The following is a 27,202-nucleotide window of genomic DNA, read 5'->3' as shown; positions in this document are numbered from 1 at the left end:
GGTGGTGGTGGTGGTGGTGGTGAGCGATGGATACTGGTGGAAAGATCCACGTTAGGTAGCGTTTACGGAGATCCGAGGAGGAGCTGAACGTCTCTGTCACGGTTGGGTCGCGGCCGGAGGTGTCTTAAGGATGGATTTCACCCAGCTCCGGAACATCATCAGCAGATACGTAAGGGGGGGCCCACGTCTGTCAGTACTGTCACAGCTGTAGCTCTGTGTGTCTGCAAGTGCATCGGTTTACCAATGCATGTTACACATCACATTTGTAGCTATGATTCTACCCTACAGTGTGTGTTGGAAAAATGAACTTGCATGCACACCTCTGCATCCGGGTGGTTGGACAGGATGATGAACACTGTGCTCATCTCCAATGATAAACATTTCACTCGGGGTGCTTTGGCAGGCCATTGACTGTGGGCTTTACAATGTTTTTTTGTGGAGCTGAATGGGGAATGTGCCAGTAACTACAGATGCAGTGATGGCTGGTGAATGTGCAGAATAGAAATGAACCTGGATGGGCCAGTTCAATTGCTTTAGTGAGCTACAATATGCATACACACTATCAACTATATCTCATGGCTTCCAGTGGCCCTGGTCTGCAGAGGACATAAATCCCAATCAGGACTCACGGACCTGAGAGGCCTTGTTGGGACTCTGCAGTACTGAATTTTACACACGCTTGTACTCACCTCCAGCCAGAGTGATACGTTGTACAAGTTACACTAAAGAGGCTTTAAAGTTAACACTCTCAGTAGAAAACACTTTAAGAAAAAGAGGCCTCGTCATTATTGGTAATCTGTGATTTGTCAGTTAGCGGGACATATAATACACATATATATATAGTACACATAATGACAATGTAAATGACGCTGTGCTGCTGTAACCACATTACTGGTTGGTCTGGTCTGAACAGGCCGGTGCCATCAGCAGTCCGTGCTTATCAGCCAGGGCAGGAAGCAGCTGGTTGCTGGGCGGCTGAATTAGAGAATAAAGCGTCTATTGGGAACCAGCTCTGACAGGCCTGTTGATGTTCATCAGACTAGGCCACCTCTGGAGTATTGTCACATCTGCTACATACAGTCTGCAACCCTTTCACCTGACCTTAAAACTGGCTCAGGTGCAGTGAGGATAACTATCAGTATGAGTGTGTATTTATGTATGTTCGTTAGGCTTGTAGCAGTGTGTGTGTGTGTGTGTGTGTGTGTGTGTGTGTGTGTGTGTGTGTGTGTGTGTGTGTGTGTGTGTGTGTGTGTGTGTGTGTGTGTGTGTGTTTGAATGTGTGAATGTGTGGTGACAGTGTGTAGGGAGCCTGATGGATGCTCCAGCACTGCCATCAGGGGAAATCAGATCCACGGGTGAGGCGGAGGTGAGGTGGGAGGGATGGGGTCAATGAACACGCCCCTTCATCTCTCACTCTTTTCCTTTCGCATCCTCACTCTGCAGCGTTGTGAAGTAGGCAAGGGATTAATCATGAATTCAATTATCCAGCTATTGATTCAGAATTGTAGGGATGGTTGACGTTTATCTGGTCCTCCTATTACTTGTGTATCACCCTCTATTAACCCTGCCATATTCTGAACAGCTGCTCCCTTAATGAGGCTACATAGAAGAACAAACATTACATCATCCAAGGTGATTAACATGACATCTTTTCTCTGGACAGAGAGCAGTATACTCCCATCAAGGTCACCGCCCAAATATTGCCAACATCTTGTACTTTGACTATTTTGAGATTCTCAAAAGAAACAAAAAACACAAATAAGCAAAGCTTCAGCTATGAAAGGATGTACTTTGATTATGTCCACCTTACTCCACTGGGAACGTCCTTTCAACTTCATATCCCCCTATTATCACCCTGTTATTGACCTGTCCTTGATGTGTTTGTGTGTTTGGGAAATTAGGGTTTTTCAGTTGTGTTGCATCGTCAAAATCCGCCTTGCTTGCTTTTGGTGTGGTTTATTGACAACATTAACATACATTTTTAAAATACAACATATTACAATTTGTTGGGGACAGAATTATAAAGTCCTGGACTGGTTTCCTTTGTTGTCTGTGATGTTAACACAGTCCAGCGGCCATTGTGAGGATGGACACAGGCATGCAATGTTTGACATAGAAAAATTGGAACTTAAAAACATCCAAAATTGATTAATATGAACAAGCAATACATTATGAAAGAAGCAGACAAGTTGAAGCAAGCAGACAAGTTGAAAAAAGAATGGTTCATAATTCAGGATGCTTTTCTTGGCCCTCTGTTAAAGAATTTAGTTTATTATTTGAGATATTTCCATTATTTGTCTGGTTCCTAAATCTTCACCTTGACAGTTAATGCATAAGCTGTCACTATGAAGAGAGTGTAAACTGTGTTTCCTGAAACACTTCATAAGTAACTGCAGACAGTCATTCAGATCTATCCAGCACAGGACTTTATAATGAGAAGGAAATGTGATTTTCTCTGCTCATAAGCCTGTTTTCTGGCTCAAGAAAAAAAAAATTGCTGGTGAATTGAGCCTGTAGAGTTCAGTAAATAGTTTTTGTGCAGAAAAATATGGTGTCATGGGGTTTTGCAGTGCGTGAAGTTTAAATGGGACATTGTTTTGTACTATAACCCTAAATCTGTTTAACTTTTTACACCCTGTTGGTATAAAAGAACGGCTAAGCCTATATGCAATAAGATATACAATATAGGAGTGTGTGTGTGTGTGTGTGTGTGTGTGTGTGTGTGTGTGTGTGTGTGTGTGTGTGTGTGTGTGTGTGTGTGTGTGTGTGTGTGTGTGTGTGTGTGTGTGTGTGTGTGTTTGTGGTGATGTGTGTTGGTGGGTCAGTGCATGTGTTATATGTGTCCACTGTCTCCACTCCCTTCTCTTTGGTGCTTTTCTGTCGTCTGGTAATAATAATAGCGATGACGTGATGGCTCAGAGTGGCGCAAAGAGTGAGAACTGCATGAGGTCATGATCTGGATAAGAAGGATGCCGGTGGTCTTATTAAAGATACATGATACCTTATAGGGGCTTAAATATTTTCTATTATTTTTTCATGTTTACCTTTTTCACTATCACAAAACCGCCTCTTGTGATAACAACATTTTTGATTTATATCTGCCACTGCCTTCTCCTGTCCTCAGCCTGATTTACCCTGGTCCCCTCTCTATCCTCCACCCACTTTACATCTTATCTATGAGTACATGACGGCTACTCTTGCGGAGACCTCTCACAACCTCAGCAGATAAAAGAAAAAGGCCAGCCATGTATCCCTTTGATCAAATGCGTGCCAGCAGAGTCCAGGAGTGCTGAAGGGCTTTAGAAAGGTTTTCTAGCAACTTTACAGCCCTTTGAGTCCCCTGGCCGGCGGTGAAAGGCAGAACACAACCTGCTAGATTACTGTTTGCCACATTAGCTGCTACAAACGGTTAAGGGCAGTCTATTCCTGGCTGCCCCCCCCCCCTTTAGAGACAGGGCCCTGGCGGAGAAACAGAGGCTGTAGGTGACAAAAACACACAGGATTTGTGTTTGAGCAAAGCTTTGCCTGCTGGCCCGTGTTTATATCAGAGAAAACAGCCGTGCATCAGCGTGCCGGCTCATAAGAATCATTCTGTGTCCTGCAGCGTGCCCTGGACACAGAGGTTTCATTATAAGACACCGTTTGAAGCCTATAGTAGGATGTTGTCGGCGTTAAAAGCAGACAAAATGATAAAAAGGGTTTTCTTTTCAGAATTCAGATTAGAGTGGTGGGAGAAAAGGAGAGAAGAGAGGGAGGGGAGAGAAGAAGTAGCACAGCTGGATTAAAGACTTATGTAACAGTTGGATCACAGCAAGTCAAGTGGGAGAGGAAGCTGGGGCAACAACAGAATACAAATGTTGTCATTTTATAGTAATCTTATGATATGCATCCTTTGATTTTGTTGCAGGTATATAGTTATGTGCGTCATCATTGACAGCGGTTGAGACCGTGTATGCAGAAAGAAGGTCACTATTTCTATCATATTTTCCAACCAAAATACTGGGGCTTGTTTGTTTTCTATCTGGACCTGTGTAGCAATTACTCCCAAATATATTTGTCTAATAAATAATTATAATAGCGACTGGCGTTTCCTTTCCCTGTGAGCTATTTCCCCTCTCCTTACTTCATTAGTTTTGTCTTCACTGCTTTTGATGTTTCCTCTTTCATCCTGCTTTGCTCCAAAAAAGGATTGTCCACAGAGTAAACAAACAGCAACAGAGAAGTGCTATTTGAACCAGATTAAAGCACAAAGTAGATCTCAGGTATAATGTCTTGAACAGTAATGCTTCCCATTTTTCTTAAAGCTTTAGAATCTCTTGTCAAATCCAATTCCACAGCTGTAGATTAATGAGAAAATCCCACATATTTGATCTTCACTATGATCTTCACTATATACTTAATGCAGCCTCCGTGTGGTCCTTTGCATTATGAACCTGCAGACGTAGCGTGCTGTCTGTCGCCGCATACTGTGTTGCTATGGTGATTAATGGCAAATGAGTAGCGGTGGAGTGCATGTTGAGCAGGTAGCCTCTTTCCTTTTAAGCCGATCAAGGTCTCAAGAATCCTTTTATCTTTGCTCAAAGCTACGGCAAACTTCACAGCTTCTATTAATGAGAATATTGAAATTATTTAATATTCCTACCCTAAATCTACCCAGGAAAGAGTTTCTTTGCAGCTGTGCTACTTTCTCTCATTTGTATGTAGCGTTAGTGTAAAAGAAATGCAAAAAACGGATTAGGCTAACCTAACCAATGCAATTTAGCTAGTCATTTAGCCTGATGTTATTAGCATAATGGTTTGTTGTTTGAAGAATATTTGTGTGTTTTTTTCTGAAATATGTTTTAAAATCTTTTCAGTTCATGACATTATTAAACAGCAGTTTATAAAGTCTCAGGTCAGATATTTAAACTATAATTAATATTTTACCCTCTAATCTAAACGGGGTTTATATCAGTGAGCTAACATGAGCATGCTCAGTTAGCTACATTGAAATTACAACAGGCAGTTAGTGTATGTAACCCATTTTAATTTAGTGATATTATTTTATGCCCTCACTTCTCTCACTTTCCTCAAGGAAAACATTTTTTTTTCCAATATTATTTAATATTTTCCAATAATATTGACTGTTGAATTGATACTTTGTGGGCTACAACTCTACCACGTCCTGCACGTGGGTGTTGTGTAATCATGGTTTATATGTTTCTACATCCCCTGTCCAGTTAACATGAGCAGTTCATTATGGAAGAGCTCAATCAGAGAAATATGATCTGTGAGTTAATGAGAGATACCTGCTCAACATGCCGTGTGCCTCTGCAGCACAGCATGGCGAGACAGTGGAGGAGGGATGAGACCCGACCATTTAATCAGGCCGGTTAATGGTGTATACGTTTTATTACACCTCTGCGGTAGAAAGAAGCTTCATCATGGGGATAGATCATGGCACCGCCCACAATGAAAATATTTTCTTTCCCACAATGAAAATATGCACATTATTAGTCCTGTAAAGTGCTATAAGTGTTAAAAGGCAGTACTATAGAGGATTCCTGGGCTTTTTAAAGCAGCGTTTTAAACCTTGGCAGACACGCTTGTATTCTCTAATGCTGAATCCAGAGGTTAAACAGTTTAAAACTATCTGCCTAAGAGGATGCACTACTACAAACATTAAAGGAGAAGTTGCAGTGGCAGGATTTTTGCTTTTATCAAATCCATCTTGTCATGGTTGGTGATTTATGGTGACGTTAGACCAGCCTCTCTGCTAGGACGAGTTTTTTATGTTGTTAATAAAGACAAAGCCTCCATGTCCCACATCCAACCAGCCGGCCACTTTGTGTGATGGAGCAGCAGAGTGAAGAGCAAACAGTGGACTGGAGGTTGATACGGATCAGTGAGGATTAATGATCGGATAACTACAAACCACAATGCTATCTCTCTGTGTCTTTCTCTGTCCACCTCTCGCCCTCCTCACACTGTCAGCGTGTGACACACTCTGCCAGGAGATGGAGGGAACAAAAGAGTGCAGATAAAAATATGACAGCACGGGTCAGGGAATTGTGGATTTAGGAGAAAAACGTTATGACAGAAGTAGAAGTTGAACATAGTGGATATTCTGTATCGTAATCATGATAATAATAAGGACAATCACTACTCCATTATTGTTTGTAGTATGTTTATTTGTACACTTTCCCACTTTGTGTTGCAACTGCTGCACAGCAATTTCTCTGGGGATATATACAGTTTTATCTTATCATAACAAATATCTGGTTCCAGCTTCTTATATGTCAGGATTTGCTGTTGGTTGGATGAAAGACTTCACCTTGGACTTTAGGAAGTTATGATGGCCATTTTTTTGTTACCTTTTACAAACTTATATAATTAATCAATTACTGACTGGTTACATTTTTGCAAATGCTAAGACCTTATTTATGAAACCTGGGCCTTCTTTATTGAAACTCTACAATCAAAACCAAAAACGTATACACACAATACAAAATATCATACATGTCTCGCAAGAGCAAACACCTCATTCAAAACTATATAAACTCTGCCAATTTTTTTATTTTTGCATCACATTTTTACACACAAAAAACAAATAAATAAATAAAGCCTTCAAAGCTGATTTCTAATTGATTATAATTAGGATTTTTACATGGGGAACATGTAATTTACTGACAAATCATTAGGATCTGTTGCTATAACACAATTTTCACAATGAGCAATTTAAGCTGGATGGGTAATAATAAGATTATTGTAGCTGTCTAACGTGAAGCAAGGCAGGATTATTTTATCCATGTTTGAGGAACAGAGCCAAGCGAGTCGTTTTTGACACACTTTTCTATTGAGACCAGTAAACGTGACACTGCACGACAGATTGTGTGTGTTTTTAACCGTTTGGTAAGTTACCAATCTAAAATCTAGATCTAAAAATTGCTAGTGCTACATCATCTGGTCAACATCTCAGCAATTACAGCTTCTATTTTTGTTTTACTTGTCAGCCTCCAACCTCTCAACCTGTTCCGCAGTCTTTCTCTTTTTTCCTCTACTCATACTCCCTCCTTGTTGCCTTTATCCCTGTCACTGTCGTCATTTCATTCTTTTGTCCTCCTTGGCCTCCTGCTCCTGCTGCTCGCTCCACTTCAATTTGCTACTCTCTTTCCACCTCACTTTCTATCTCACTGTGTCTCTCTGGGTCATGGTGCCCCCCCTAATGTTTTGGAGGGGCCTCTTGTCGGCTGACACTGTTGGCTCCATGTCTATTTTCATCCCGCTGCCAAGCACCTGTTGATCACTGTGGATTAGTTTAGATCTGTGACTGAGATTTTCGCTTTTACGACTCCCCTGTTATCACGCAGATACTTTTATTGCAGATTTCAACAGGAAAAAATGAAATTAGCCCTCAAGTGATTTTGTGTCCAGACTTTATGTTTATGGTAGTATTCAAGTTAAAAACTTTTTAAAAGTTATGGATTTGAACCTACAAGGTTACCGACGAGGCACATCGACTCTGAACAATAAAAGATTTTGTCATTGGCAGTGAGGAGCTACATCTCTGCCAAAATGTTGAGGACATTTTAAGCAGTGAAGCGCACTGAAGTGAACTTTTTGCTAATGGTCAACACTTCTGCTTTGAGCTGTGTCAGGCAGGCTGCTTTGCCAGAGGCTACGCTCACACTGCCGGCTCAGGCCAAAGCATTAGGAGCCATGCAGGAAGCCAGCGGGAAACAAACAGCTGAATACCGAGGCCCGTTGACTTTCGTTTTTTTTCTTGAAGTGCTCTTTTTCAACAATGTTGTTTGACGAAGGACACCTTGAAATAAATATGTGCTGCGCTAAACTCCCAGAATGCACTGTGTTAGTCCGCCGGGAGTTACTTAGATGGAGCATAGATGAGAGATGAACTGAGATGGAGGTGTGAATACACACGATCCAATGTGCTTTCATTATTTTGTATCACAGCATCTGACTCTTATAGTAAAACCTGCAGGAAGAAGTGAAAAGATAAATGATATCACCACACTGGTGTGACTCAGAGCCGATGTACACACATCAACAAACATACACATCCTTCAGTCTGGACTGTGAGTCCTATAAGCGACTGAAGTCGTGCAACAGTCTTGTGTAACATTCTGTTTCCTGACAGAGGACAGTTAGGAGGGCTCCTTCATAATTCAGCTACCTTTTAATTTATTTGAACTTTATTTGGTTGTTTTGGGCAACTTTTAGTAGTAAGTAATCTGTGGATGATGTTTTTCCATTAAATTGTCTATTAAATCGCCAAAACAAATGCTCCATATCCATCTCAGTTTCCCATTGTGACATCTTCAAAACCCATTTTACCACGACATTAAATAAAGACAAGCAGCAAATCATTTTATTTCAGAAGCTTAAACCAGTGGCAATTTTTCCTGATAAGTGAATTGATTTATTGTTTGCTAAACTACTTGGTAATTCATTTGGTAATCATATAATTGTCTAATTATTTCAGCATTAGTTGGCGCTGAGAACAAAAGACAAAATTATATATTCAGTAAAAATTGGCATACCTTGCTTAAAAGAAGCATCATCAGAAAAATAATTTAATTCTATGCTAAAGATGTATACATTTGTCTTGAACTTTTGTAAGGTGATTGGATAGGCGTATGACAAAGTGTTATTACTGTAATATTCCATAATGATAGTAAAAAGCTTATGTGTTGTAAGTGAACACATTACCAAGACTGAACAGTGTGATTTATCACAGTTTTTTTCTCTCCTACTGTATTTCTATTTATAACTATACATAAATCTCTCTCTCCATCAGTGTGTGGGGGAGGAGATCTGGGTGGACAGTCGGACGGTGTACATCGGACATAAAGAACCTCCTCCGGGAGCTGAGGCCTACATCCCTCAGCGTTACCCCGACAACCGCATCGTCTCCTCCAAGGTGAGAGAGCCACAGCCTTTGAGTCAGAGCCATAACATTGTTCATCATCTTCTCGTGCTTTTGTTTCGTCTTTAGACAACCATGTAATCTCTTTTGTGGCCATGTTTTTAAGGATGACACATTTCACTTTGAGTGTATTCGTCAAATGGCGCATCACCATTTCTCTTGCCAGAGGGACTGGATGATAATGTGCCGTTGTTTGCCTTTCTCTCTTTATGTGTGTGATCGTAATTCTGCTGTCACTTTGTCCCACAGTACACCTCCTGGAACTTCATTCCGAAGAATTTGTTTGAGCAGTTCAGAAGAATCGCAAACTTCTACTTCTTGCTCATATTTCTGGTCCAGGTGAGATTTTCATGAAAACATTTTTCTATCTGTCTTTCTTAAATCTGAAAACACAACAGGGAAGCTCCAAAGAAAAACTCTCCCAACTGTCTATATCTGCTAAATGACTGTAATGTAATTTGTCATTTGTTACAACAAAACTAACAAACAATGCGTTTCTTGGTCCAATTTTTGCTTTAAAAAAAACAACACTGGCCTAATTTTAATTAAAGTGCAATGTACGCATTTTATATTCTCAAGTCAGCTGGAGAAGTTTGTCAGCTGAACACTGCCCCATTTTTACATAGGTAACTAAATAGTGTAGATCTTTGCTGTTCATTTTCTCAGAATATGTCTTCTTCAGTATTTTGAAGAATATCTTAAATGTGTGTGGCTGCAAACATTTTATAAAGTGAGCTGGTGCAGAGTTTCTCACTTATTTTCGGATCTGTGAAACCAGAAAGCTGTGAAAACATTTCAGCACCGCAGATCATTTGGCAAAGTTTGCTTGACTTTACTTGGAACAATCCACGAGCCAACAGTTACATTTCAAAAGTCAGTAAGTTTACTTTGCTAACTTTTCTTATAGTTTCTGATAGAATTTGAATTATTAGTTATGATGTTGAATGTGATATTCTTACATTTTCAGATGCTCATAGGCTTAAACTCACTCAGGTTAGAAAAAAGGTGCTGGTTCTTTAAGCAATCGTGTGCAATTGCCAATCAAATCAGGGCTGACAGCAGTTCAGACCCTGCTCTCATTGTTCCCTGGTTTCAAAATAAATGCAGTCATCCAAGACTAACAGTTAAACCCTGCACCTGTGTTTGAGGGTTACCTGGATGAGGATAACCAACATAATTTGAATTTGCTTACACCATATTATCCTGAAATAATGAGTGCTGTACTGCTCAGGATCTGTCTGTCTGAATCAGAGAGAAGCAGCCTTTTTCCTTGAGCTAATAAATTGCACCAAATGTTGAAGGAACATGCAAGGACACATTCATCATAGAGGAGGAGGAGGAGGAGGATACAGCAGCAGCCCTAGAAGACCAGAATGCTGTGTGTTTATCAGTCACATGTGAAATACTGCACCCTCTTAATGGGACAAACAGTGCATGGCAGCAATGTTTGTACTCTAGGTCCTACTTCCCTATTACTTTCTACATATGCATAGGTACTGTCTCTAAAAAAAGGAAACATTAAAAAAAACACAAGTAAACTATCACAGAATGGAGTGCAGATGGAGGAAATCAAACATGATATGTTTACTTTGATACTCTAAAGTAGCCAGATTGGTGCTTGTTTCCTTATTTCAGAAGCTTTTCCTTACTCACTTCCTTAAGCGTTGCATTACTTGGCATCCTCTCCCTTCTCCTTTCTGTTGTCCCCCTTCAAACTCCCCCCCCCCCTCCCCCTCCCCCTGCACCTTCCTCCCACTCTTCCTCTCCCTTGCAGCTTATCATCGACACCCCCACCAGCCCAGTCACCAGCGGCCTGCCCCTCTTCTTTGTTATCACTGTCACCGCAATAAAACAGGTAGGACACACACAAAAATGCTCACACTTCCGGGAAATATTGCCAGCAACGACCCCCGGCCCCAAATACACACTGACACACACACACACACACACACACACACACACACACACACACACACACACACACACACACACACACACACACACACACACACACACACACACACACACACACACACAAACACACACTCTCTACCAATCGGCTGCTCTATTATCTGAATATACACATTCCTCTCCCAGCGAAAGGACATGCCATTGAATGTGTCTGGTGATGTGAGAAATATGATAATGAATGGTCTTCTCTGTTAATCACTCTAACTGACGATCCCATGCCCCTGGGAGATGCATCCTCTCTACTGCATCCCGGTACTGAGGGATGGGGCCACTATCAGTGATAGATAGAGCCGTTTCTGGCTAAGGAAGCCTGAGCTTTTGCTGGGACATAAATCTAAAACATGACGTTTTGGCTAGAGGAAACAGGTCACTAAGCTCAGGGAGCACAATGCTAATTAATTACAGTGTATGACTTTCACCTCTCCCCCGCCGTCTCTCTTGATCCCATACTATGCTCTGGCCCCGATTCTCTCTGCACAATAATCTATATTCTCTGTTTACCCCCACTGCCAACAAACACATTGGCTCTTTCTTCCTTCCCCCCTTACGATCTTGTTCTCTCTCCCTCCCTCCCTCTCGCTGCTTCCCTTTTGCTCTCTCAGGGCTATGAGGACTGGCTCAGACACAAGGCTGACTGCTCCATAAACGAGTGTCCGGTGGACGTGGTGCAGCAGGGGAAGGTGGTGAAGACACAGAGTCACAAGCTACGGGTAAGGATGGCCTCATTAGAGCAGCATTGCACCTGAGGCCACAAAGCAACACTACAATACACTTTTTCTATAACTGTCTCTCACACACCCCCCTCTCTTTCTCTGTAACTTTGTTAGCTTCCTCTCTGCCGCTCTCTTTTCTTTCCCACCAATTAATTGCCCTGACACTGTAGTAGAGGGACAATTATAGTGTCCCTCAGTGCACCACACAAGAGTCCCTTGGCAAGTGAGCAGGACTGATGTATTTCATGAGTAAGATATTCCTGTCATCATCCAGTGAAGTTCTCTTATGTCATTCTGATGCAATAGCAGATCACTCTTTGGTATTGCGCCTCAGTCTCATTTTTGAAAATGTCCTATCATCCGATAGACTTTCATCATATCAAACCCATTTTCGATACTATTTATGGTCGGTATTATTTGGTTCAATATTATTTGCCATGTTATTGCCCTTTTATAAAGTATTTTTTTGTTCTTACTGATGGTGACTTCCTGTCCCATGTTAATATCGTATTGCGTACCCAAAACAACGCAGACATTTGATCATGAGTTCAGTATAATCATTTCATGCGACACTTTTGACTGCCCTTTTTTTATTCTTCATTATTTAAACTAAGTGACGCAAGATTCCTCTTAGCCGATGTTTTGCGTGTAAACCAGAGCACAAGTTGCTCTTGTGTTGCATTTGCAATCCCCAGTGGTCGACTCACAAGTTTTGCTGTACTATTAATATGCATTATGCACATTATCTCCTAAACAACTGTAGTTATTAAAAAACATTACTCAAACAGCAGTAAATAGTGCATCTTGCTGGGGTATATTTTTAGTGTGATCAGCAGCAGGTCAGTGTATGTGTGGTTGACTCACAATAAACTATAGTGCCTGTGTTCAGTGTACTGAATGAGCACACCACCCAGTGTGGGTGTGTGACTCATTTATATGTTTGACCACAATGGAGGTCTTTTGCACAGAAAAATGAACTATACCAGGTTTTGGCTTCACAGACAGTTCTTGTTGTAGTTCATAAAAACTGTAGGCCTTATTGTCCCTACCAGTGTTCTGTGATTCTTTGTCCATGAATGAGTTTAAAACCGATCTTAAATTGCATTCTATATGGTGCGAAAAGGGTCTTTAAAAGTCTTTAAAAGTCATACATTTGATGTTGTGAACACTGAAGAAACCCTGAGATGAATAATTCCGACAGTATTACTTTTTCTGGACAGATTGCAGAGTGCTCAGCACAACACAGCAGCAAGAATATCAGCGAGACAATAGTGTAGGGACAATACGAGGTCCATTAGTATTGTTTGGTTTTATTCAGTGGTCCTATTCCTGGTAGCAGACTTAGGGTGAAGATTTCTTTAGAAAAACATGAACCAGCTTCACTGAGCCAGCATATTACTCTGCAGATATCTATCTCAAATCATCCCACGGTGAATGAAAACGGAGGCGTCAGACTACATAACATGAGTGTCTTGCTCAGCACCTCCTATGTAGATGTGTGGATACAGTATATCTCAGTCTTGTTTCATTATTGTGTCGGAGGGTATATAATTGGTGCAGGTACGTCTAATTTCTGCTGCGTCTGCTGCTCTTGCCGAGCATGCAGAGACTTTGTGGGATGTTGAGGATCCGCTTAGAATAGGGCTTCAATTCAGCTGCCCAATCTTAAAGGTTATAGATTCTTCTAGTTTGCGTTGCTATAGCAGTAGTTCTTCACTGGATGTCACTGGTCGTGAAATACATTTAACATTGGAAAACAGAAACTCTCGCGCTGTCTTGTTCTGTCTCCCTTTGTCTGTCTTCCAGCGTTTTCTGTACCAAGTTTTCTCACCACCATAGATCAAGCAGAGAGGATTAGTGTGTGAATTGGGAGCAGGAATAATGATGAATATATTAATCATGCAAAATCATAGAGCGTGTGTCATGTGTATGGTCACCGTGGAGATGGGATTTATCAGAGCTTAAGCTGCTCCGCTCGCATAATCCGTTATGCAACTTCTCAATCCTTTGGGAAATAAAAAAAAAATAAAAAAAGGAATGGTAAAGGATGAGCAGACGATTGCCCGCAGGTCTGTGTCTTTGTCTTTTACTATCCCTGTTTACGTTGAAGCTCTCGTCAACATACTTCTCATGTTTTATTGCGTAAATGCCATAACGGGGGTGTGTCTGTCTTGCTCTGTCAGGTGGGGGACATCGTCGTGGTGAGGGAGGATGAGACTTTCCCCTGTGACCTCATCCTGCTCTCCTCCAGCCGCCATGATGGGACCTGCTACGTCACCACTGCCAGCCTTGACGGGGAGTCCAGTCACAAGGTGCCAGGACTAGTGCAGGATTTTGATTATATATATTTTAATTTATCTTTAAAGTAACCATCTTTGAATCCCAAAACAGGGAAGCCTTATGATTTAACAACATGTCAGCATATTTTAAAGCCTTTTATCAAAAAATCAAAATTGAGAACTTGGTTCTTTTCTTTGTCATACAGTTTGTGATAATACACTGAATATATTTGGTTTTAATCAAACAAAACAAGTAACTAATAAACATCACTTAACAAACTGCGATGCATTTTTGCATTACTTTCTTCTGACATCAATCTATAAAATAATAAGCAGATTAATCAATGATGTGAATATCTGTTATTTGCAACCCTATGTTTATCAATCAACACATGATCACAGACTCACAAATGAATAATGGTGTTAGCACGGCATTTCAAATGTTCATTTCCCCTCTGATGTTCATTGATGTCACTCACGCGACCAAATGCATGGCTGATCGATCACGCATGCACAGCCACACACAGTGGTGTTTTCATGACTTTTGGGGACATTATATTACCACACATTTATTTCCTGAAGATTTACCCTTACCATAAACATAACCACTACCGGCGTAATCCTAACCCGTACCCTAATCTTAACTTAAACCTAACCTTACCCTCCCCTTAAATCAAGACTTCACAATTAAATCTAATGATTAACATTACGGGGACGTGCATTTTGTCCCCAAAAGCAAGGCGAGTCCCCACAATGTGACTGTGTAATCCGATTTATGTCCCCACAAGACCGGTAAGACACGCCCATACACACACACAGACACACACAGCATATGGTGTAGTGCTCCACCCACTCTCCTCATACATGCCCTGAGGGTGACCCCCTGGTGTGCTCACCATCCCAGCATGCTTTCCTCCTCTGATGACCCGGTAGAGCAGTCTGTAACAGCTCACCTCCCTGGCTCGCCCAATTATTTAGAAAATCAGATGGAAGCAAGACCGTGGTGTCAAATGAACCCTGCTCTCATTAGTGGCTGCGGGTGACATTTTCCTCTGTTGTCTCCTTCTTCATCCCCCTTCCTCCACCTCTCTATCTCAGACCTATTATGCCGTACAAGATACCATGGCCTTTAGAACGGAGCAGGAGGTGGATTCGCTACATGCCACTATTGAATGTGAACAACCACAGCCTGACCTCTACAAGTGAGTGTGCCACACGCTTTTTGATGCATCTTTGTACACGTATTATCATCCACAACCTCTTAGAAGCAGATCTTCACTCTTGATTTTACTTCGCTGTGGCTCTTTTGCAGATATGTGGGACGCATCAATATTTACAAGGAAAAAGAAGAGCCTATGGCTAGGTGAGTGTACGTTGATTGTAGGCAGATACTATGATTTTCTTTCTTGGTTATAGCTTTTTTTGACAAGGCCAACTCTTTTTCTCATTTAATCAAATGTCTTTAATGGTTTTTCTGAAATAAAAACAGCCAAGGATTCTGTTTCATTCTTGCAGACCACTTGGGGCTGAGAATTTGCTCCTTAGAGGAGCCACACTGAAGAACACACAACATATTTATGGTAGTAACATGCGGATTCACCGTTTAATGTGTCTTGAATGTTTGAGCTAAGGAGAGGCTGATGTGGTTTTTGGCTTGATGACTCAGTGTTTTCTCTCCCTTCAGCTGTTGCAGTCTACACCGGTATGGAGACTAAGATGGCGCTTAATTACCAGTCTAAATCTCAGAAGCGCTCCGCTGTAGAAAAGTATGACTAACGTCCACGCTCCTTCAACTGCATGAGCAAGATTTAAAGTATGATTGATTCCTTGTTTCCTCTTCCTCATCTTTACTCCGTCTCTCTGCAGGTCGATGAATGCCTTTCTGGTAGTGTACCTGTGCATCTTGATCAGTAAAGCAGTGATCAACACCGTTCTGAAATACGCTTGGCAGTGGTCTCCAGACCGAGACGAGCCCTGGTACAACCACCGGACTGAAAACGAGCGCCAGCGCCACGTGGTCAGTTCATCAACCTCTTATGCAAAAACACAGCTTTTACACCCCGTCCAAATTCTCATCTCCCTAAAACTTCACACTTGTTGTCTTTCTTCCTCCTTCAGGTGATCCGAGCATTCACAGACTTCCTGGCCTTCATGGTCTTATTTAACTACATCATCCCAGTGTCTATGTACGTGACGGTGGAGATGCAGAAATTCCTGGGTTCTTATTTCATCACCTGGGATGAGGAAATGTTCGACGAAGAGCTGGGGGAGGGAGCTCAGGTCAACACCTCTGACCTGAATGAAGAGCTGGGACAGGTACATGAAAACACACACACACACACACACACACACACACACACACACACACACACACACACACACACACACACACCGACATTATCATACAGTATCTCCATTTACACTACTTGCAGACGCGCTCTTACCCCACCCTTTGTCTTCCTTCCCTACCAGGTGGAGTATGTGTTTACTGATAAGACAGGCACTCTCACTGAGAACAACATGGAGTTTATTGAATGCTGCGTCGATGGGAACGTCTACATCCCGCATGCCATCTGCAACGGCCAAATCCTCAGCGCTGCTTCCAGTATAGACATGATCGACTCCTCACCTGGAGGATACAGGAGAGTAAGTATGTGTGTTTAACAGAGATAGAGACGAGAATAAAAGACAACTCTTATATATTTTAGTTGAAAATGAGAGAGAGCCGTGCTTGCGGATTAACTAATGTCACGTTTTCAGGCAGGAGGACAAATGTTTGTTTTACTGATCATCTCATTAGGGATTCAGCTTGCATATCCATTTCATGAAAACTTTGACATTTTCTTTGTAACCCCTAAGTGTTTGCTGTGTCTTACATGGGGGAAAAAGTCCTCTGGTACACAGAAAAGTGATGAGCCTCGCATTTCTGGCTCTGGCAACAGTAATTAGTTTAGATGTAATAGAGGAAAAATGTGTGCAGTCAGCATGGGCAGCAGAAGCCACCACAGATGACCAGAGAGAGAGAGAGAGAGGGAAGAGCACTCACTGCCTAAGCGTTAAGCACAGAAAAAAAAGGATTGTATGGATTTGCTGCATTATTGCTTTGTAATTCAGGGAAATGTAGTTCAGGATTACTGTTTCAATACTCTTTGGGAAACCAAATGTGTGGTTCTAAAGAAGTTCTGCCCTTCTGAAATTAACTTAACGGTTGCGTTTGTAAAATGAATGTATGTTTGTGTCTTTAGGAACACGAGGATCTGTTTTTCCGGGCGCTGTGCCTGTGTCACACGGTGCAGGTGAAGGAGGAGGAGACGGTGGATGGCATCAAGAGGGGCATCCACCAGGGCAAGCCCACCTCCTTCTACATCTCCTCCTCACCGGATGAGGTGGCTTTGGTGGAGGGAATGAAAAGGTAAACACACCATTTGCAAAATGACTATGCAATCTTTTATTATTAGGGCAGTGTCTCTTTTTGTTGTGTTAGCTCTGCACTGTAGCAAATTTGACGTGAACTACAAAAATACTTTGAACTTCAATTCAAGGGTCTTAACATTCACATCAGATGAACAGTGTAAGAGAACTATAGCTATTTATATTCATAGTCCCCCATACAAGCCGACTACAATAAATGAAACTTGACTGAATCATTGTGATATTTGGCTGTAAACCTTTGCTGTAAATCAATTTCAAAAGTGTCACACACACTTTAGCAAAAAAAAATGGTGTGTTATTTGTTCTTTAACAAGTGAGACAAACAACATCAGATTGAGGAAACTACTGCTTGAGCATAAAAGACTTAACTGTTTCTGTATGTAACTGGACTTCCTGGACACCAACACAGACCCTTACGTTGTTTTTAACTCGTGGCTATTTTTGGTCTGCACGTGGCCTTAGACACATGTAAGACACAGTTTGCTTCTCTCACATATTGCTTTCACAGATGTGAAGAACTGTAGTTAGTGTATGTGTGAGCTGTGTTCAGGTTACGCTAAATGCATCAAAACAGCTCTCCAAGTGTGGCACAAGTGTACTCACTGGTGCCACACTTGGAGAGCTGTTTTGAACTGTAACAGCTGCATAGTTTATGTTGATAATCAGACTTATATAAATCATCTCTCTTCCTCTTTGTCTCTGTCTCTCTGTCTCTGTCTCATTGCCAGGCTGGGTTACACCTATCTGAGACTGAAAGACAACTACATGGAGATCCTCAACAAAGACGATGAGATTGAAAGGTTGGTCAGTGAGAGGTCTGTTGTGGTTTCACCACAGGAGATGAAATAAGGGGCAGTTCAGTTGATGGAGTTGTGGTCATACATCAGCTTCCTGGAGAGAAAGGGCTCTGGGATTGTGTTACATGTTCAACAGAGAGAAAAAACAGAGGGTTGTTTTTAGAAACAGCTCAATCGGATCAAAATGCTCCAACTGATCTGGAAGAATGAAAGGCAGCAAGATTCCATTAGAAAGTGGTTTTGTGGAAAGTGTCTAATGTTTTGATCCGTAGGAAGTGCTCATGTAGCCACCCTCCCTCTCCACCCATCACTCTCTGCAGTGGCCTGTCAATAGTGAGCTATTTTAAGGAAGCAGGGGAGCTGGAGAGGGGAAGGGGGTGCATCCAGCAGATGTGAAGACTTTGCAGGGAATAGAAAGGCAAAAGGTTTTACTGTTCTCACCGTTTGCAGGTAGTATTTTGGCCTTTTACACAAACTACCAGACTAAAGTGCACCTAATTCAAATCTCCAACCTCCAACCTGATATTTTCAGTTTCACTTCATTTGAATTACAATTTGCATCTTAGAAAGTTTAAATATCATCTACAATTTTAGAACTAGAAACAGAGGGGGGTTATTCAGTTAGAAACGGAGGTGTTGACACTGCAAGAGTGGCAAAGTAAGTGACCTACTTCAGAAATTATAGTATAAAAGTATCAAACGTCATTGTACTGCAAAGGAATCATGAAGGTGTCTGTTGAAGTCACTATTTGCCAAACAGCCAGTCTGATCAAACCCTGGAATACCTCTTTTGCTTTTGAGGTTTTTTTTCAACACAAAAAAGAAAAAAAAAAAGGCCTCGGCCCACTTGGAATAAAGGACAATGTGCAGTGAGAACTGAGTCGTTCTGAAGTGGACTAATTTTATGTCATTTGAAAGACTGAAAGAAAGGGAACGTTAAGAAAAAGAACCCTCTTCATTTAAAGTGTGTCTCTTTCAGATTTGAGCTCCTCCATGTTCTGAACTTTGACTCTGTCAGGAGGCGAATGAGCGTCATAGTCAAGTCAAGCTCAGGTAAGATGTACTCAATGCTATCTTCATGCAGTTTATAAATCCATGATCGGACACCAGACTCTTCTTGCAGTTTGTTTGAAATGTTTTTTCGTGTGTGTTTGTGGCATCTCAGGAGAATACCTGCTGTTTTGTAAGGGGGCAGACTCGTCCATTTTTCCTCGTGTCGTGTCTGGGAAGGTGGAGCAGGTGAAAGCTCGGGTGGAACAGAATGCTGTTGTAAGTACTGGTGCATTGTATTAGGCCAGTTTTTGAATACATATATTTTAACAGTTAAAGAACGTTGATATATCCATATATGATGACCTTCCATCTCTGTCTTCTTCACTGTAATGCAGGAGGGGCTGCGGACTCTGTGTGTCGCTTATCGAAGACTGTCGCAGTCCGAATACCAGGAGGCGTGTCATCACCTGAACGAAGCCAAGCTGGCCCTGCAGGACAGGGAGCAGAGGCTGGCACAGGCCTATGACATCATCGAGAGGGACTTTGTGCTTTTAGGGGCGACGGCAGTGGAGGACAGGTCGGTCGCCATGGAGAGAGAGAGAGAGAGAGAGAGAGAGAGAGAAATAGAGGGAAAGATTTAAAAACAGTGCTGCAGCGGGGGGACAAAGGGGAAGATTAATGAGTCATGAAGCCATCTTCAAAGTATAGTAATGACTCAAAAAAGGAATAAGTCCCAGTTCTGATAGGTGACTCACTTCTTTTACTGCTGTGCCTTTTGTTTCCTTTTTTACATTTTATTTTCTGCTCTGTTAGAATCTTAATGTGTTTGAGCTCTTACAAGGTAGACCCCAGTATAGTTTTTCCTAACTGATCAATCAGCTGCCTGACAGTTTGACTGCCTTGTAGATAAACTGGTGACGGGTAGGGACAGGGTTGGTCATGCATTGATAAGTTATCACCAGTTGGTAACTGATTGATTGAAGTTTAGACGGATGCTTTAACCTACCCCGCTGGAGGCTGAGACACTTATCGACTTATTGATGCGCAGGCTCCAGGAGAAGGCTGCAGACACCATCGAGTCGCTGCACAAGGCCGGGATGAAAGTTTGGGTCCTGACAGGGGACAAGATGGAGACGGCAGCGGCTACCTGCTACGCCAGCAAGCTGTTCCGCCGCAGCACCCAGATCCTTGAGCTGACCAAGAAACGCACAGAAGAGCAGAGTCTGCACGATGTTCTGTTCGAGCTGAACAGGACTGTTCTCAGACAGCGCTCTATTTCTGGGTATGAGATGTATGAGATAAATCATGTGTATATCTGCAGTGCTGATTATGTTCTCCATTAGTCGTTTGATGTATACCAAATCAGTAAATAGTGATCACAAGTTTAGAGTCCGAGGTGAATTTACTCCAATGTAAAACAAGAACAAGCTGCAAATTATCCCGTCTGGAACCATCACAATTTGTCATCACAAAAGTCTCAAGATGGTAAATTGACTATCAGACTAGTGGCTGATTCATTTTATGACAATCAAGTAATTGATTATTTGACTTATGGTTGTTGCAGCTTGACTGTGTATACACAATATGGTAAATGTTGTGGATCCATGTATCATATAATCATAAATAATATTTTCTTTTAACACAAGTTCAAAAAGTATAATATCAAGACTGCAGCCTGATCTACAATTGGCTAAACTCAAAGCTCCCTGTTGATCGGTCTGTCATATTTTGATCCAGGTTTTCAGTAGACTGCCTCGACTTTGGTCTGATCATCGACGGGGCCACTCTGTCTGCAGTACTAAAATCCCACCAGGAGGGTGCCGGTTCTGGAAACTACAGAGAGATCTTTTTAGAGATCTGTCGCAACTGTAGCGCTGTGCTTTGCTGTCGCATGGCACCGCTGCAGAAAGCACAGGTGAGAAAGCTGCACGACACTTTACAAATATGGTCACTGTAGCACGTTCCTCAGTGACAAACAGTGGTAGTGACTGACGTTGGGCTTTTGTTATGCAGATTGTGAAGCTAATTAAAGCTTCCAAGGAGCACCCCATAACCCTCGCTATCGGCGATGGGGCCAACGATGTCAGCATGATCTTGGAAGCACATGTGGGCATTGGTGAGTACATTTCAACACCGAAATAAGTGGCCATTAATAAATGAAGGAGAATGCTTCTATTAGAGCCCAAGTTGATTCCTAAAGCCTCCTGATATCATTTTTTTTAGGGGGTAAAACAAATTTGATGAAGATGTACTACAATATATTGAACTGGATTTTTTTTTTTTAAGCGACATATACCTAAAAATAATTTAATAAAAACATGCATGCACTTGATTTTTATTTGACAATCTGCCAACACAGACAACCGTACAATATATATGTCTCCATATTATGAATAACAACCTTCATGTTTTAAACTCATGGATGTGTTATATTTCTGATCAGATTACATGTAACCAATCTCCTTTTTCTCCTTAAGGCATCATGGGTAAAGAGGGCCGACAGGCGGCAAGGAACAGCGACTATGCCATCCCGAAGTTCAAACACCTGAAGAAGATGCTACTCGTTCACGGCCACTACTATTACATCCGTATCGCTGAACTTGTTCAGTACTTCTTCTACAAGGTACAAGACGAATGCTTTTTGCGCCCCACTGGCTCACACATTCTAATCACTTTATGGTAATTCCCAGTGAAACACTTGAGTTACAAAGAACCAGATTTTGCAGCTACTCTGACAGATTACCGGATTCATGAATCCCTGGTGCAACATTCTGGATTCATGGCTACGATGATCAGTGTGGGCGGCTTCCACAGCAGGCATTGCCCTGCCAACTGAATCATTTTTTACTTTTGGCAGGCCAGCTCTTTGCGGCCCACTCAGTGAGCTTATAGCACACAATCGCAGCATAAACGGAAATGTGTGGATAGTAGCATTTTTAGATTCTTCAAATCTTTTCACGTGTACTCGTCACAGGCTTATCATTCTCTCTGTGTTGTTTTTTTTCCTTCCTCTTAAATCTCTCCAGAATGTATGCTTCATCTTCCCTCAGTTCCTGTACCAGTTCTTCTGTGGGTTCTCCCAGCAGGTAAGTACGTCATACTGTGTTAGGGCTGCAGTCTGCAAGCTCACAGTGCAGTATGCGCAACACCATTACATATTCTAACAGTGTCACCAATTCAATTGGCTTCATGTAGTAATTAATGCTCTTTTAAGGTTAATGTTTAAAGCTGCATTAATTAGTGTCAGAGAATGAACGCTCTACTCTGCAGTTCCCCTCAGCTCTACTGAGCATTTTAACCCCTTTTTCGTTTTGATTTCATGACCCACAAACTCCATTGTCATCAATCTTGTTTCCAGCTCTAATAAACCTACTTCACTGTACCTTTCCAACACCAAAGGTCCAGGAGCAGATCTAGCAGCTGAAAGAGCAGCTATTTTTCTCAGAACAGAGCTAAAAGGAGACTTATAACTGTCAAATAGTCAAAGCCACAACTGTAACAGAAAACGTATGTTGCCTGCTGTATTTAAATTAGACAATTACATGCAACATGTTCATTAAAAAAACTTCAAAAAAAGTATCATTTTTCAATATATATTTAGCTTGTTCTGATGCCCATAAGTGGCCCAAAAAGTCAATTAAAAGTAGCTTTTAAGATGGCCTTCAGTTCCAGATGTCTGATGTCGTCTGTATCGTCTTTGTCCCTCTGCAGCCTCTCTACGACACCGCCTACTTGACGTTGTACAACATCAGCTTCACCTCACTCCCCATCCTCCTCTACAGCCTGGTTGAGCAGCACGTCACCATGGATAGGCTCAAGAGGGACCCCTCCTTGTACAGGTCAGCGCAGTTCTGATGAAAACTTTGCATTTGTATCTTTTCCGTGACTTTATGATACAATCTTTGTTTCTTTTGCTCAGCTGTTCCTTTTTCTGTCGTCTTTCTTAGGGACATAGCGAAGAACTCTCTCCTCCGCTGGCCCGTCTTCATGTATTGGACGTGCCTGGGCGTGTTTGACGCTGTTATCTTCTTTTTTGGTGCCTACTTCCTGTTTGACAACACCACCTTCACCAGCAACGGCCAGGTGAGCCTCTGCCTCTACATCAACAGAGGCAGTGAGATCTGTCGTCTCGTGAAACGAGTAGAAATAGATCAGTTTGTGGGGTGTTCAAGTTGTCCTTTAGGGAAATTAAAAGAGAATAATGGACACAAAGTTAGTGCTCCCTTCAAGAACACTCATCCATCTCCATTGGATTCTCATAAAAGACGAGTTAAGTGTTACAGGACGACTGTGTGGTCATGTTTTTGTTATTATGGGTCTGTAACTGTAAGGTGGCCCCTTTTATAGGTCAGCAACATTGGATCTCCATTCATATCGACAACGCAATAGCATCTTTCTCTGTATTGTTAATTTGTATCATGTCAACTGTTTTCAATTGCCTTCGGTCCTGTTTTTTAAGTTGAAACATCCTGAAATTCATTTTACCCTTTGTCCTGAATCCTTTCTCTTTTCTTCCCCCTCCTTCTCTCTGCTTCCTTTCTCTTTATTTTGCTCCTCTTCCACTTCTTCTTTTTCTTCTTCTTCTTCTTCTTCCTCAGCTCATGACCACCAACACACAGATGGTAAGCCTGTCTCCCTCCCTGTCAGCTCTCTCTGTCTTTTACGCTTTTTTAGTCCCTGTCGCACCGTTTAAGCTTTCAGTTTGACCGTTTCATCCAGTTTCATCCCTCCTCACTTCGCATCATCCATGCCCTGTCATTTGAATGTGTAGTTTCCCAGTGCTCCATTATTCCTCTAATCTCTGTAAAGCCCTGAATCCTACATAGTACCTGATCTTAACAACTCCACTGACATAGTAGAAACCTTAGATGCTCCCCCACATTATCCTTGTGTTTCGTTGTGCTAGTAAATAGAGTAATGCTAGTATGCACTATAGATTAAGATCCAACATCTGTTTGTTGTTCTGTTTTAATGTGTTTGTGCATCTGTGTGTGTTCGTACGTCAAATGTATTTGTGGTGGCAGTTCTTTGGGGTTGGGGGATTTTTTTAATTTCACTGCTCCAGCATCCATGGGTTGGCTGAAATTATTTCATCCTGTACTCTTTGTGTACGGGTGACAAACAAACTAAAATAAAGCAGGTTTCAAATGGAAATTCTCGCTGTTTTTTTGCATCCATAAAGAAAAGGATTAATGAAAGAAGGCACTCTTGCAAAGATAGGTGCACTGGTACCAAGAACCAGCTGTGGTTATTTCATAATTTCCCAGCTTTCTTCGTCTTGATCTCCCTCCATTTCCTCTTCCAATCCCTCTCAACTCTCATTCCATCTGTCACTCCTGATGTCTGCTTAAACCGTTTCTAGGATTTCAGCAGGTAGAAAAATTAGGATGCAAAGAGGTGAAGAGAAAATATTCTCAGTTTATTGGCCCCAAAGTTTAAAATAAATAAATACTTTTATTCAAACAGATCACTTCTCACCTTTGTTGTGCTCTGCACTGTAAAACCATAGGATGTCCACAGACCCATGGATGCTGGGTGATAGGGATGTGGAATTAATGTGGCCGCTAACCCTCTTCTTCCCTTCTTCCCTTGTAGATGTTTGGGAACTGGACCTTCGGGACTTTGGTCTTTACTGTGCTGGTCTTCACCGTTACGCTCAAGGTGTGTGAGCACGTCTTCAGAAGTGACACAGGGATGAAAAGAGACACCCCATGTTATTGTAATGCATAATCCCTCCATTTAAATTAGTTCATAACCATTGCACGTGTGCCTCATAGTATGCGTGGGCAAGCTCGCGGCAGACACGTTAACTAGCACGTTACGTAAAACGATCCACTACACTGGCCGCTCAGTTTGCACAACAGTAAACCCTAAAGGCAAAGTCATTGACTTCATTGACAGGCTGCGTGTTTACTATGTGTGTATTCCGTTTGTTTCAGCTTGCTCTGGACACACACCACTGGACCTGGATCAATCACTTTGTCATCTGGGGGTCACTACTTTTCTACGTTATTTTCTCTCTCCTCTGGGGAGGCATCATTTGGTATAATATGCTTTGCTTTTTTTCCCAGCAAGTGCAACATTTATGTAGCTTAGGGCTTTTCTGAAACCCTTTTTCTGTCTTTCCCGTTGCTGCGTAGGCCCTTCCTGAACTACCAGAGGATGTACTACGTGTTCATGCAGATGCTGTCCAGTGGTCCTGCCTGGCTCAGCATCATCCTGCTCATAACAGTCAGCTTGCTGCCAGATGTCATCAAGAAGGTCCTCTGCAGGGCCATGTGTCCAACAGCCACCGAACGTGCACAGGTACGATTTGGCACCAAGCTTTAGATTGTCTTGTTCCAAGGTTAGGTTTTTTTGTTTTCCAGTAGTTACTTCTGCTATGCTTAAATTATTAACTAATTAATGCTTTCCCATTTTTAAAAGTGTGCCTTTTTAAAAGCGGATCATTTCAGTTCATAAACTGAAATGATCTGATATAGTAAGTAGAATCCACTCCTATGCCAGCTGATACTTAATATTTTGACGGTAAGAAACAATGTTAGTAAGCTGCAAATCTGTTCCACTTAATTGATCATCCAGGAACACCATTAGAATCCCTAATAGCTTTGAGCAACAGTGTTATTTAGAATGACTTTGTGTTCCCTATGGCCTTGCCTCACCTTCCTGTGAAACAAGCTTCACCGTGAATGGCAAAATGAATGAAAGGTCTGACAGATTTCTCCCTGCTGTGCTCTTTTCTTCTCTTTTCTCCCTTCTCACTGCAACCTGATGGACCACCATCATCCACACCAACCACCATCTTCCCTGTTCTCCCTTTTCCTTTCATTCACCTGCCTGATCCTCCCTTTTATATATTTCTTTTTTTTCTCCCTCTTCATCACCCTCTCCTCTCTTGTGTCCCCACACTGCTCCTGTGACTCTGCACTCTGCACTCGCTCGCTCTTTCGGGGTAACTGCAGTCCGCTCGCCCGTGCCTTACTGTGGAGCCGTCCACCATCTTCATGCTTTCTCAGTCCTCCAGCAGAATGAGTTTCTGATTGGCCCAGAGAGACGAGAGAGGAGCAGGAAGAGGAGGTGACTCTCTCTTTTAAGCCCTCTTCTCTGTATGCATGGTGGTACGTCTTAGTGTAAACCACTTATTACTGCCTCAACTCCTCGCTTCATGTGAAACTAACTACTAGGGCAGAACAATAGCAACACAGAAATGTATATTTTCCTGCCATTTTTTTAAGTCACCCATTCCATCATCATCATGTGTTTTGTTTTATATGTAGTGTTTAAGATATTTAAATTACATGCCATGATTTATAATGTCTTTTATTTTGTCACCTTGTTGTGTATTTTTGATATGATTTTGGCATGTGTGGGACCACACTTATTCTAACATTGTTTGTCAGAAACAAATCAGTTGTGTTTGTAGAATGTCTTCCATGCAAAACACCAGTTTGGTATTTCTTATTTACTATTATGGTTATTCAAAAATCATCATAAATTATTATTTGTTTTTGGTAATTTTCAAAGCAAAAATATATTATTGTAAATTGATTGTTGAAGGGTTTGGGACTTTGGTTGGACAAAAAAAGAAATTTGAAGACGCTAATTTGGGACGTTAAATTGCTTGAGGGGCAATTTTCTCAAATTTTTTACATTTTAATGGCTCAATGATTTATGGAGAAAATAAGCTTCACTTGCTGTCCTAATTTATTGTCATCACTTAACCATTGCAGATTAACTGTTAGCTATCAGATGGCCTGAAGTTGTAAAGGTGTACGATCCCAAAAGAAGGTTAGCAACCTCTTATGGCCAAAAAATCCATGACCCCGTTTAAGCTTCCCTCTAAAATGTGTCCTTGGTGATCAGATCAGAGGTGGACAGTGGTATTTACAGCTGTGACTAACCCAGAGTGCACTGAGCTCTTAGCTGAAGTCACATTCAGAGTTGGCCGAGATGTGAGTGACCATGTACACTGAACATAAAAGTGTAATCACTGCACTGAAAGTCTGCCTTGTCAACGTTTTAGTGTAAAGAGACAAAGCTGTACAATGAGTTAATAGGTTTACGCTATCCAACTACAACAATACTTTGAAT

The 27,202-nt window shown here is 41.7% G+C and overlaps 1 protein-coding gene across 1 annotated transcript; it reads left to right on the top strand.

Annotated features, from left to right (window-relative positions):
* Positions 1–130: 130 nt before the first annotated feature.
* LOC129104652 (phospholipid-transporting ATPase IH-like) lies at positions 131–26,151 on the top strand. Its single transcript, XM_054615438.1, has 29 exons — positions 131–169; positions 8,798–8,920; positions 9,176–9,265; positions 10,701–10,781; positions 11,500–11,607; positions 13,794–13,922; positions 14,988–15,091; positions 15,202–15,252; positions 15,405–15,469; positions 15,574–15,655; positions 15,756–15,906; positions 16,008–16,205; positions 16,362–16,535; positions 17,135–17,301; positions 18,050–18,121; positions 19,098–19,171; positions 19,284–19,387; positions 19,507–19,688; positions 20,160–20,393; positions 20,849–21,026; positions 21,125–21,227; positions 21,589–21,734; positions 22,138–22,197; positions 22,823–22,950; positions 23,059–23,194; positions 24,707–24,772; positions 25,051–25,154; positions 25,252–25,417; positions 26,074–26,151. The coding sequence occupies exons 1-29, from the start codon at positions 131–133 to the stop codon at positions 26,149–26,151; spliced, it is 3,393 nt and encodes a 1,130-aa protein (XP_054471413.1).
* Positions 26,152–27,202: the final 1,051 nt, after the last annotated feature.

Source organism: Anoplopoma fimbria, chromosome 16 (genome assembly GCF_027596085.1).
Source record: "Anoplopoma fimbria isolate UVic2021 breed Golden Eagle Sablefish chromosome 16, Afim_UVic_2022, whole genome shotgun sequence".
In the NCBI taxonomy this organism is placed as follows: Eukaryota; Metazoa; Chordata; class Actinopteri; order Perciformes; family Anoplopomatidae; genus Anoplopoma; species Anoplopoma fimbria.
The sequence above is the reverse complement of the archived record's forward strand: the minus strand, read 5'-3'. Positions and strand labels throughout refer to the sequence as shown.

Coding starts and splice junctions, on each gene's coding strand:
- LOC129104652 (XM_054615438.1), top strand. CDS start 131: ATGGATTTCACCCAGCTCCGGAACATCATCAGCAGATAC. Junction 9,266..10,700: donor TGCTCATATTTCTGGTCCAG/GTGAGATTTTCA, acceptor TCTCCCTTGCAG/CTTATCATCGACACCCCCAC. Junction 16,536..17,134: donor CACCTGGAGGATACAGGAGA/GTAAGTATGTGT, acceptor TTGTGTCTTTAG/GAACACGAGGATCTGTTTTT.